The sequence below is a fragment of the Schistocerca gregaria genome, chromosome 2 (genome assembly GCF_023897955.1).
Source record: "Schistocerca gregaria isolate iqSchGreg1 chromosome 2, iqSchGreg1.2, whole genome shotgun sequence".
NCBI classification, from domain to species: domain Eukaryota; kingdom Metazoa; phylum Arthropoda; class Insecta; order Orthoptera; family Acrididae; genus Schistocerca; species Schistocerca gregaria.
Genome location: NC_064921.1, coordinates 33,491,987 through 33,505,763, shown reverse-complemented (window position 1 = coordinate 33,505,763; position 13,777 = coordinate 33,491,987). Strand labels below are relative to the sequence as shown.

The 13,777-nt window shown below is 39.8% G+C and overlaps 1 protein-coding gene across 1 annotated transcript in view; it reads right to left on the bottom strand.

The window, feature by feature from the left end:
- Positions 1 to 13,777, bottom strand: part of LOC126336262 (dynein axonemal heavy chain 3) — a 1,127,841-nt gene that overhangs the window by 780,512 nt on the left and 333,552 nt on the right. Inside the window, exon 21 of the mRNA XM_049999758.1 lies at positions 9,713 to 9,914. Within this exon, the coding sequence (XP_049855715.1) occupies positions 9,713 to 9,914 (202 nt within the window). The remainder of the gene's footprint in view (positions 1 to 9,712; positions 9,915 to 13,777) is intronic.

Genomic DNA, 13,777 nt, shown 5'->3' with positions numbered 1-13,777 from the left:
TTTCGGCCATTAAGGCCTTTGTCAGGAGTAGACACACACACACACACACACACACACACACACACACACACACACACAAAAACGCAACACTACGAACAGCAGCACCAGTACATGATGGGAGTGGCAACTGGGTGGGGGTAAGAAGGAGGCTGGGGCAGGGAGGGATAGAATGGTGAGAGTGGCGGACAGTCAAGTTTTGCAGTTTAGATGGAGGGCAGAAGGGAAGGTGCAGAGGGGGGAGGGGGTAAATAGTGGAAATGAGAGAAATAAAAGAAATTAGAAAACTGGGTGTGCCGTTGAAATGATGGATGTGTAGTGCTGGAATGGGAACAGGGAGGGGGCTGGATGGGTGAGGACAGTGACCAATGAAGGTTGGGGCCAGGAGGGTTATGGGAATATAGGGTGTATTGTAGGGAAAGTTACCGCCTGTGCAATTCAGAAAAGCTGGTGTTGGTAGGAAGGATCCATATGGCACAGGCTGTGATGCAGTCATTAAGATGAGGGATATCATGTTTGGCAGCATGTTCAGCAACAGGGTGGTCCACTTGTTTCTTAGCCACAGTTTGTCGGTGGCCATTTATACGGACAGACAACTTGTTGGTTCTCATGCCTACATAGAATGCAGCACAGTGGTTGAAGCTTAGCTTGTAAATCACATGAATGGTTTCACAGGTAGCCCTGCCTTTGATGAGATAGGTGGTGGTAGGAGGATGTATGGGACAGGTCTTGCATCTAGGTCTGTTACAGGAGTATGAGCCATGAGGTAAGGGATTGGGAGCAGGGGTTGTGTAAGGATGGATGAGTATATTGTGTAGGTTTGGTGGATGGTAAAATACCACGGTACGAGGGGTGGGAAGGACATTTCTCATTTTAGGGCCCGACGAGAGGTAATCAGAACCCTGGCGGAGAATGTAATTCAGTTGCTCCAGTCCGGGATGATATTGAGTTACGAGGCGAATGCTCCTCTGTGGTGGGAGACTGGAAAGCTAAGGCACGGGAGACTTGTTTTTGTACAAGGATGGGAGGATAATTAAATTCAGTGAAGGCTTCAGTGAGACCCTCAGTATATTTTGAGAGGAACTGCTCGTCACTGCAGATGCAATGACCACAGGTGGCTATGCTGTATGGAAGGGACTTCTTCGTATGGAATGGGTGGTAGCTGTCAAAATGGAGGTATTGCTGGTGGTTAGTAGGTTTAATATGGACGGAGGTACTCTGAGGTGAAGGTCGTCATCTAGGAAGGTGGCTTATTGGGTAGAGTAGGACCAGGTGAAGCAAATGGGGGAGAAGCTGTTGAGGTTCTGGAGGACTGTGAATAAGGTCACCTCACCTTCAATCCAGATAGCAAAGATGTCATCAATGAATCTGAACCAGGTGAGAGGTTTAGGATTCTCGGATTTTAGGAAGCATTCCTCAAGATGCCCCACGAATAGGTTAGTATAGGGTGGTGCCATGCAGTTGCCCATAGCCGTACCGTGGATTTGTTTGTAGGTAATGCCTTCAAAGGAGAAGTAATTGTGGGTGAGGATATACTTGGTCGTGGAGACTAGGAGGGAGGTTGTTGGTTTGGAATCCTTAGGGTGTCTAGAAAGGTAGTGTTTGACAGCAGTAAGGCCATGGGCATTAGGAATATTAGTGTACAGGGAGGTGGCATCACTAGTGACGAGCAGGGCACCATGTGGTAAAGGGACAGGAACTGTGGAGAGATGGTTGAGGAAATGGTTGGTATCGTTTATGTAGGAGGATAGGTTCTGGGTAATAGGTTGAAGGTGTTGGTCTATGAGAGCAGACTTTCTCTCAGTGGGGGCACAGTAACCAGCCACAATGGGGCACCCTGGGTGGTTGGGCTTATGGACTTTAGGAAGCATGTAGAAGGTGGGAGTGCGGGGAGTGGTAGGGGTAAGTAGACAGATGGACTCTGGGGAGAGGTTCTGATATGGACCTAAGGATTTGAGTAGTGACTGGAGATCCTGCTGGATTACTGGAATGGGATCATTGTGGCAGGGTTTGTAGGTGGAAGTATCTGACAGCTGACAGAGTCCTTCTGCCACGTAATCCTTGCAGTTCGAAACAACGGTGGTGGAGCCTTTGTCAGCAGGTAGGATTATAAGGTCGGGATCAGTTTTTAGATGGTGGACTGTGGTTATTTCTGTGGATGTAAGGTTAGTTTGCATGTTGAGGGATTTGGGGAATGATGTTGAGGCAAGGTTCAAGGTTAAGAAATTCTGGAAAGTTAACAGTGGGTGGTTTGGAGGCAGTGGGGGTGAACTGAGTTAGGTAAGGTTCAATATTGGTCTTTTGCTGAGTCTGATTCATTGGGTTGGTAGAGAAAAAGTGTTTCCACTGTAGGGACTGGGAGAAGGAAAGAAGGTCTTTAACTAGTCCAGTATGGTTGAATTTGTGGGGCAAAAGGTGAGGCCTTTGGAAAGGAATGATATTTCTGTGGGACTAAGGCTTCTGGAGGAAAGGTTCATAACTGTGTTGTGGGTCTGTTTAGGTTCTTGCTTCTGTTTGGTGGTGGGAGGGAGTTTTGGAGGGTGGGATAAAGGTAGTAGGTCTGCGAGACAGGGTTTGTCAGCTATGAGGGGATGTGGGGGACGTTTGGAGATGGTTGTAGAAGTGGTTGGACAGTGGTAATCCGAGACAGTAGGGAGTGGGTAGGATGGAGAGCTTTTTGAGGTGGCGCTGTGCATGTTGCTCAAGTTCCTGCAGGGCAAGGGTTTCAATTTGTGTTATAGGTTCCAGGAAGCCTTAATGGCCGAAAGCTTTAATTGTGTGAATCTTTTTATTGTGCCTATCGCGACTTAGCATCTCCGCTACATGGTAAGTAGCAACTTTCCTTCTCTGGTATTGTTAAATTCCATCCTGGATTTTCCAGTGTTTGATATAATATACTGTTATTAACATGCAACAAATAATAAGTTTTCTTAAAAAGTAACAAGCTTTTAAAAATGAATAGTCCTAAGTACTTGCTCTCTCCTGCTCAAATATTCAAGTTGTCCTTCACCAATTTTTCTACTGAATAGCAACATTTCTGTACTAGTTTCTCATACAAGGTTTTATTTCAGTATTTTAAAGCTACATGAAACAGTTGTCTTCCTTTCACTTTGTCATGAATTTTCATACCCATATACTGTGGAGTTAGAGCATAAAGTTTTAGACAATGGGTGGGCAGCACTAAATTATTGTAATTTCTAGTGCTTTAGTCATGCAGAAAATGATTTTCTACAATTGAATCACATTTACTATGTACAAAGAAAATCAGCTCATATACATCAGATGAGGGAGCACTTAATTTACTTATATTTTTTTCAAAAGTGGGTGAATGATTTTATTTTCCCTACATTGTACATATTTCTGTTGATTATTTTCTGAAATTTTAATGTTTGACACATATGTTTTGAGTAACCCCAAAATACAGTTACTGATTTGAAGTGGCTGTGATATACTATTATTCTTACATCCATACTGGTAGCATTGTATAATATCCTCATTGCCAATGCTAAGATATTTAATTTATTTCTAAGGTACTGTATATGTGAGCTGCATGATAGGTTTTTATCTAGTTGCATTCCTCGGAATTTCACAGAGCTAGCTTCCTGCAAATCCTGATGGATTTGAATATCACTTAATTTTGCTTGTTTTGTTATAAACTGCATTATCTGAGTCTTTTCCACACTCAGTTTTAAGCTGTTTAAATCAAACCAGGTATCTAATTTTTCTAAAGTATTTAATACAGTTTCAGGAATTTGGTCAGTACTGATACTTTCAATGAGTACAGATGTGTCATCTGCAAATAAAACTGAGTGACACTCAATAGTAAGTGGGAGATCATTTATGTAAAACAAACAGAATTGTGCCTAAGACAGAACCTTGTGGTACTCCTTGTGAAATGGTTTTCCATTTTGAAGTATAAGTTCCTCTCTGTAACAATATAACCTCTCTCTCTCTCTCTCTCTCTCTCTCTCTCTCTCTCTCTCTCTCTCTCTCTCTTCGGTTGGTTCAGTATGACTTAAACCATTGTAATACAATGCCCCCAATCCCATTTTTTCCAGTTTATAGAGTACCAAGAAGTGGTTCTCACTACCGAAGGCCTCTTATAAGTCACAAAAAATTCCTGTGGCATTCAACGAGTTGTGTAGAGAGAAGCTGATGTTACCTACAAAAAGGTTTATAGTAGATGCTGTGGTTTCATCATTTTCAAATCCATACTGATTTTTTGAGATTATTTTAAATTTCTCTATGAAATTTTGAATTTATATTGTGACTAGCTCTTCACATATTTTTGATAGTGATAGAAAATAGATATTGGGCAACAGTTTCTCATATGTTGTTTTGTGCCTTTTTTAAATAGTGGCTTAACCACTGTGTATTTAAGTCTGTCTGGAAAATAACCTTCTTGATGGGACTGATTAACTATTCCCATCCTGCTGATGTTTTACTTTTTAGTGATACTATCACATTTTGCATATCTTATACAGCAGTTTTGCTGAATGTTCTGAAAAGTTCACCTTTGAATTGCTCAGTGCTAAGGAAATTTACATTATTTCAGTAATTCTCTGTGTTGCTGCTTGATTTGTTTATCTTTATGAAGAATTTATTAAATAATTCTAAAATTTGAGCAGCACTTATAATTACCAGTGTGTGTACGCGGACAGGGAAAAAAAAATTCCCGGATTTTCCCCAGATCTCCCAGTTAAAAATACATTTTCTCCCGGGTGAAAATACACTCTTACCCTGTTAGGTGACAGTATACTTACCCTCGGAGCTGCAAAACATATCCTTTGAATGAATATGGTTTTACACAACAGCATAGAATTTCCCGGTACTTTAGAAAATGAAACTCAGGGAGGAAAAAACATGTTTTGGAAAGATCTTTGATTTGCAGTAACATGTACGCTGAATATTTTCGTATTACGAAAGTATAAATTCGAATTCTACCAACGTCAATGGTTTAAATTAATATACATAGTGCTGCTACAAGATAAGCAAAGCTTTTGCATATAATATTTGTCTCTAAGATTAATAAGCTACAAGAAAAGCTAAGCTTTCACATATAATGTTGATCTGTTTAGCACATGTTACACTTTAAGATATATCACACAAATACACCAGTAAAATTTTTAATACCGACGTAAATCTCTGATCTTACGGGCTCGAAATTCTTCTAAATGGCTTGTCATCAAAGAGTACATTTTTAAAAGAGAGTAAACACTCTGCGATTTAAGAAATACATCGTACAATATTGTACATAGTTAATCTTGAGTAAAAGGAAATTTACTTTGAAAATATCGCAATATTTTCCCACAACCTGTTAGAAATAGATTCATTTCAGCAGTTGCCAGAGAGCACCAGATAAGAGGCCTCACCGCACATGCATAGGAAGCCCGTACGGTATGTTCGTATGTGTAAAACATTAAAAGATCTTTCTTACATTATGTCATAAAAGAAACAACACATAAGAGGGTACTCCAAGAGTGTTGGAATTTCGTGAACCATACTAAAATGTATAGTTTGCCATACTGTGCACATTTGTATGTCCAGATTCCCAATGACGGAGGCCTTGACCTGATATGAAACATTTCAGTGTGGTTTTGGGGACATAAATTTTCTTGGAGTACCAGTGCTGTATTATCTCATGTTTGGTTCTTAATTATGGCATAATGCCAAACGTGCTAGAAGATGAAAATGTGCACTTGAAATGCAACGAAAAGTTGAAACTAACCAACAGTGTGGAATTAAACACTTCGTTTCAAATAAATTAACTGCCTCAGCGAGGAAGCTTAATAAAAAGTCAAATATCTTTAGTAAACTCACAAAAATAACTTTATTGTTCTGCAAGGCGATTAATGCTTAACTGTCAGAAAGGTGGAAATAAAATAAAATCTGAAACTAGTAACATATTATAGGCTTCCGTAGTTATGTGAATGTATTTTAATTCACTTGATAGCTCCCAGCCACAGAAATCTAGTAGTTCATTTTGTAGTGCACATCTTTCTGTAGAGTCTGATAAATAAAACATATATCTTCGAGGAAATTTAAGCCACAAAAAGAAACCTCTCAATACTGGATAGGATTATTTGTAACCAGGAGAACAAGAACTCTTCAGAAAATCTGGACTCTTTATTGCTTATTAGCTAGTAACTTCATCTTCTGTATGAGATAAAACAAAATATAGGATATCTAAAACCAGTGAAGACAAAGAGACAGGCAAAACAGTGCACATTTCTTCAATCCTTAGGTCCTAGCGATTTTTCTCTCTAATCTTGCTACAGCTTTACATGGTGTGCTTTCCTTTCTGCGAAAGAACAGTTACCTTATCAAAGTTTGTCAAACGTTTTGCTACATGAAAAATAGAAGTGTACATAGTTATAACACACAACACTGTAATGATGTAAGAAAAGACTACTGCTCATATACCAAAACTCTAAACAGCTTCATACATCTGTAAAGCTATTTAATGAACTACCAATGTCAGTTATGAGTCTGGAGCTGAAAAAATTAAAGATATTTGTAAGAACTTTATTTATTAAAAACTGTTTTTGTACAATGACAGATTTCTGTGAGCATAATTTCTAACACAGATTAATTATTTTTGTATTTAGTATCATTGTTGTTAGTACATTTATTGACACTGCTTATACAAGCTTTACATCCCTGTAAATGTTTTGTTTTTTGGCAATAAAAATCAATCAATCAATCAATTGATAGACCGACGTGCACTGGACGCTAGGTGCTTTGTGAAACAATGTTCTTTTCCTGAAGAATATGGATTTGTCACCTCCCCTGAAATTGCTGCACGGTTCAGATACCCAGGTTTGCCCCCCCCCCCCCCTCCCCGTCACCATTTCTGGGCTTGCTGTGCACGCATGAATCTGGCACCTTGGGAGCACCAGTAAAATTTTGCCAGGTACCCCATGTGGCTGGTTGCTGCTTACACAGCCAACGGCCACATTTCTGTAGCCAGAAGCGGGAGAAGGTACTACTCATATTGGGACTCAACTGTGCATGTGCATGAACCCACTTGTAAATGACTAAATGAGTCAAATGTAAACAGTTGTGATGCCACGCTCATCTGTCTCGCGTGTGTTGTTATGAAGCACTGCATAGCATTCCGAAAGCCTTTGAGACATTTTGCTGTTGGCAGACGCTTGTACGAGCACTGTTATTTTATATGACATATTTTCTTTGTAACTTTAGTTTTGTTTTTGTTTTTTCTCTCGTTCATGTTTTAACGCTGCAGTACTATTCTGCAGTAGCAGGATACAGTAATATCCTTTGTTATAGTATCGGTTCTTACCAGCCAAAACTACAAAAATTTACCGAAAAACTAAAACAATGAAAAATTCCCAGAATTCTAAAAAATTCCCGAGTTTTCCCCGGTTTTCTTCCGCATGAAAAAATCACCGGGTTTTCCTGGATCTCCCATTTGTCCCTGTACAAAATAAAAATTGTAATTCCTGAAGGAAAGAATCTCCTCTATGAAACTAAACACTGATAATTTCCTTCTCATTCATTCTGCTACATCTCTGAACTGGAGCCCTGGACTGTTTACAGAATTAAGTCATGGTGTACCAGCTTTCTGCAACTCTTTGGCATCTGCTTCTATGAGAAACTTCTGATGTAAAAAGTGATCACTTGAGTTATCTTCTATATACCTGGGTCTGTTGTCCATCACAGAAAACATAGATGAACTATCTTCACTGGACACAGTTTTATGAATTTATTACCCACACAACACTTTATAAACAGTTCATCATATTGACATGACATATTTTATGCAGTGCTGGCACAAAAAATGCATCTGATTCAATGATCACCAATGTGACTCTTGACTAGTTAGAATATATCTCCACAGGATTACGAACACTTAAAATCTAGGATAATATACATGATTACCAGTCCACTGAAAACTGTGGGAGCTGAACGAGTGTTTAATATTTATGTTTTGCATATTAACTTTGAACTATACTCATTAATTTTACAGGACTAGGGCACATCCAGTATGCAATGAATCTTGATTATTTATACCATACACATTATGCTGTTGCTAACTGATATGATAGCAGTGACTGTGAATACTGTAGCTGTGAAAGAAAGTGAATATTCTTGTGCAGGCTTCTATAGATGCAAATACTAGTTTCATTTCTCAGGAATCTGACAGGTGTTCATTATATGAGTTTTTTCTTTCTTCCCTTTCACATACTGTGAGAATACATGAAGAAAGTAGCAATAGTGATCTTGAGGGGACATCTGTCTCGCGTGTGTAATGGAAATTTAAAATTATTTAATAAAATACTGTGATTATTCATGATTCTAAAAATATATACTTTATGTACACTACTTCATTATTTTCATGTTTAAATGCTATTTTAAAGAAATGTAATGACTGATTTTTAAATGTCTAATTGTCACACTACTGTCCAACAACAAGTGCCACTGATTGTGATTTATTTTCTACTATTGTGTGTTTAAATAAAGAGTCTGTTGCTTTGTCACTACTTGGAAATCTTGTCTCCATTATGGACTCTCATAATCCTTGCACAAATGGATGAAAACTGACTGAGCAAAAAGATCTTAGGGTAAAATTGTAGGTGTGATGTCCATCAGTTATGCAAAACACCATTTCTTCTCATAACGCAACATGTTTCAGCACCACTGTGACATCCATCAGTGGGTTTCTGTCTTATTATTCTGTAATGTGAACATTTTTTTATTACATGATTACAAAATTATGTGGATGTTTAATTCAAACAATAGTTTGTTTCTTTTTGTTGATACCTTCACACTTCGTGTGCATGATTTTTCTGGATCACTTGTGAATTATTTACTACAGGTAAACATTGTCTGGTTGCAGATGACAAGCTACCTGTAGTAAATAACACACAAGTGATCCAGAAAAATCATGCACACCAAGTGTAAAGGTATCAACAAAAAGAAACGAACTATTGTTTGAACTAAACATCCACATACTTTTGTAATCATTTAATAAAAAAACGTTCACATTACAGAATAATAAGACAGAAGCCCACTGATGATGGCACAGTGGTGCTGAAACATTTTGGATACTGAGGGGGGGGGGGGGTGGGGGGGGGGGGGGGGGGGGGTTGCAATAACTTAATCTTAGGTTACATCACATCATTAAAGATCATCTCAAAGTGGGTACAAGAGGTCAAAAGAGATCCAGTAGAAACTAGCATTACACTATAAATGATCAAACACAGAGAAGAATTGAGAAGCAAAGTCAACAGCATAAAATTGCTTGAAGAGCAGCCACTGAAAAGGAGGTCCATACATTACATATCTGATGAGGAGAGGCTGAAAAAGTTGTTGAAGGAAGAGAGGAAAAGAAATACCAACAAGCTTTAAAGTCTATGTCCCTCGGGTTGGCCAAATTCAGAGGGGAAAAAAATAGTCTGCCTTATTTCTTGTCATCTGCACATTTCATTTACTTTAAATTCAAAACTTATTTTTCCGTAGTGAAATGACCATTCCAGTTGATGATAAAATGTATATTGGTGCATAGTCATCATAAATATAATTTTACACACAATCTGTGAATGCTACTTTCTAGTAAATTACTCTTAATATCAGTTTCAACTCACTCATCATTGTGTCATTATAACAAATAGAAAATCTACAGATTTTTATAAATTTAAAAAGGCTAATTTATCCAAACACAATGGCATTTGTACAAATTTGTACTATTTACCTTGCCTCTGAAGGAATTATTACTCCCACTCAGAGGAACAACTTCTTTTTCTGCTGATATCATGCCAACCACCTCCTCTTCTGGAGTAAACTGTAATGAACTGATGCCCTCAAAACATTTTTTCAAGTGAGGCTGCACCCGCAAAGGGTCTTTTGTTTCAGATAAAATCTCAAGGAGTTCATCATTTGAAAGAAAGAAGAATCTGAAAAATTATCCATACAGTTGTACAAAAACTTCCAAGTTATTGAAATTACGTTTAACTATAGTAGTTAGGCAAAACACATATTAACCACACAATGATAAAATTTGAGTAAGCGGTTGAATTATTATAGACGTGCTCAGACATTCTATCATTTAATAGCTTTTGTAGGCAAAGAAAGAAGAAGATTTCACCAACCATGTCAGAAACTGTACATAACTCATTTTCATGTATAACGTAAGAAAATAATTTAGATTTAGATATGCTAAGTTGAATGACACTGGACAACTTGTGGGTAAAAAAAAACGTAACAATTGCTTTACACTGTTATAATACAAAATGGGAATCATTCAAACACAGTATGTATATGGTAACCTGCTTTATAGTCACCACAAAATCACGAATAAGTCATCAATGAAAGCTAAGACTTCTCAGTGATGTAAGGTACATTACACGAACCAAACAAAAGCAAACAGCTCCACTGTGTGGTCCATATCTGAACATCCCCACATTCTGAGTGCAGTGTCACATCCTCACTTTTTTATAGATATACCATCACAACAAGGCATTTTGATAGCTAAGTTAGTATACAGGTCATTTTATGAAATGTCCCTCATTTTGTATTCACTGTTTAGCATAATTTCTCTTGGTTATTGAGTACTGTAGGCTTATGTGAAACATGGAACCTGTCAGTACATAGTTTTCAGATTGCTGATTACAAAATTTACAAACAAAACAGCAATGTTATTGTACTGACTGGGGACCTAGAAATGACTCTGACCCCGGCCGTAGTCCTCAGAGGTTCACACCCCACAACAGGCTACAGCAGTCCACTCACCCCACCACTACCACACACCACCCAGTGTTACTGTAAGGTTTCCCCCCCCCCCCCCCCCCCCCCCCCTCCCCCTCACCGCCACTCCGCCTTCCGTCTGGGAATGTGTCACGTTAGACAAGTGTAGTCCCAATGTTTGCATGGCAGAGTAATTATGGTGTATGCTTATGTGGAGAAAGTGTTTGTGTAGCAATCGCCGACATAGTGTAACTGAGGTGGAATAAGGGGAACCAGCTCAAATTCACCGAGGCAGATAGAAGCCTGCCTTCAAAAACATCCACAGACTGGCCGGCACACCAGACCTCGACACTAATCTGCTGGGCGGATTCATGCCAGGGACTGGCATGCCTTCCCACTTCGAAAACAAACAATGAAACATGAAAAAATTGTGATAGTATGCCCATAAATTACAGAGGAATGTTCTCAGCTGCTATGACAGATTCATGTATGTAATAGAAGGAGTGTACCACCAGAAAACATTTCAACCTTGATTTGAATACATGCAAAGTTCAGTTGTAAGCTTATTGAACATGAAACATACTGAACAGTGCACATGTTCCTGTACAAAACTTCAGGAAAAATTATCGAAGTACCAATAATTTTTCTGTCCCCTGTCCACTGAATGAATGTCGCAGTTGCTTCTAAATGAGTCCGAATACAGAACAGCAAATTCATGATGTACAGGGACAACAAAATTGGAATTCTGATATGCCTGAATAATGACAGAAAAAAATTTACAAACTGACATTGCACATTTCTCTGACCAACCTCCTGCTAAATGAAAGATATTCCATTTGGGTGCACATAACAACAAAAATTTCTTTGACTGACATACTACGGAGTTAACAAGATTCTTTGAGTGCAGAGTTGCCCCAAAATAAAATACCATTAGAGACATTAGAGTCAAAGTAAAATAATTTTCATGTTTCAGAGACACAGACAATGGTGTCTTTATCCTTCTGTATGATACAACAGATCTTAAGCCACAAAGTATATGTCATTAGATAAATATCAGAACACTGTGCCGGGCAAAGATGCAATGTAAACATGCCTGCACCAAAAATACATATGTACAATAGGGAAGATGACCATATATCTATATTCTAACATCTCCTTAAACAGATAACCAAATTTTTCACTCTTCAACTATCCGTTTCTTCCTATCTGGAATCCTTGGTGGATGTATTGTCTATACGTCAGAGAACAATATATAGACAAAGATCACAAGACTTACCAAGCGGGAAAGCACCGGTAGACAGGCACAATAAAATAACACACAAACACACACACACACACACACACACACACACACAAAATTTCGAGCTTTCGCAACCGGCGGCTGCTTCGTCAGGAAAGAGGGAAGGAAAAGGAAAGATGAAAGGATGTGGGTTTTAAGGGAGAGGGTAAGGAGTCATTCCAATCCCGGTAGCGGAAAGACTTACCTTAAGGGGAAAAAAGGACAGGTATACACTCGCACGCACACACACACACACACACACACACACACGCACACACACACACACACACACACACACACGCACGCACACACACACACGTCCATCCGCAGATACACAGACACAAGCAGACATTTGTAAAGGCAAAGAGTTTCGGCACAGATGTCAGTCGAGGCGGAAGTACACAGGCAAAGATGTTGTTGAAAGACAGGTGAGGTATGAGTGGTGGCAACTTGAAATTAGTGGAGGTTGAGGCCTTGCGGATAATGAGAAGAGAGGATATACTGAAGGGCAGGTTCCCATCTCCAGAGTTCTGACAGGTTGGTGTTAGTGGGAAGTATCCAGATAACCCGGACGGTGTAACACTGTGCCAAGATGTGCTGGCCGTGCACCAAGGCGTGTTTAGCCACAGGGTGATCCTCATTCAACTCAGCCAATGAACACACCCGTAAATTCCTATCCTTAATAAAAGTCCTCAATCTTTCCTCTCCCACATCCACACCGGCTGTTCAGTGCATCCTCCTACAGGCCAACCGCAAATTAGAACAGCATGCCACCCTCCACCTCAAAAAACTATCCAATCTCCTGGTTTCCCACCTCCAGAAAGGCAACTCAATCACCCTTCACAACCTTTCCAGCAAACCTCAACCTCCTCTCATTGCTCACAAACCCAGTCTCTCCCATCTACTCACTCTCCCACTTCCAGCTCCACTCTCTCCAAAACCTCAAAATTCCAATGAACACAATCTGGAACCATATCACCCTAATTCAGTAGTTAACCTTTCTTCCAAACCTCTCTCCCAATCTGAAACCTCTGTCCTTTCCAAAGGCCTCACCTTCAGCCCCACTCCCAGGTTCAACCAAACAGTCCTTGTCAAAGATTTACTGTCCTACACTCGTACTCTCTGCTGGAAATATCACTTTGCCACGATGAAAAATGATCCTAATCCTACTCCTAATGATCCATCTCCCCAAGACACTATCCAAATTGAACCCTGCCTGGAACAGTTCCGTCCTCCGTCTCAGTGTGACCCACCTCCTCTTCCTCAAAATCACCCTCTCCAAACCTTCCAGGAATTTCTGACTTCCAGCCTTGCCTCTCAATCCTTCTTAAGAAACCTTAATCCTACTCCCAACATCATCACTGCTGAAGCCCAAGCTATCCGTGATCTGAAGGCTGACCAATCCATCGTCATTATTCCGGCAGACAAGGGTTCCACGACCCTGGTACTTGATCGTCGGGAGTATGTGGCTGAGGGACTGCGTAAGCTTTCAGACAACACCACATACAAAGTTTGCCAAGGTAATCCCATTCCTGATGTCCAGGCGGAGCTTCAAGGAATCCTCAGAACCTTAGGCCTGCCTCCTACAAAACCTTTCACCTGACTCCATCAACCTCCTGACCCCACCGACACCCCGCACCCCTACCTTCTACCTTCTTCCTAAAATTCACAAACCCAATCATCCAGGCCGCCCCATTGTAGCTGGTTACCAAGCCCCCACAGAAGGTATCTCTGCCTACGTAGATCAACACCTTCAACCCATTACATGCAATCTCCCATCCTTCATCAAAGACA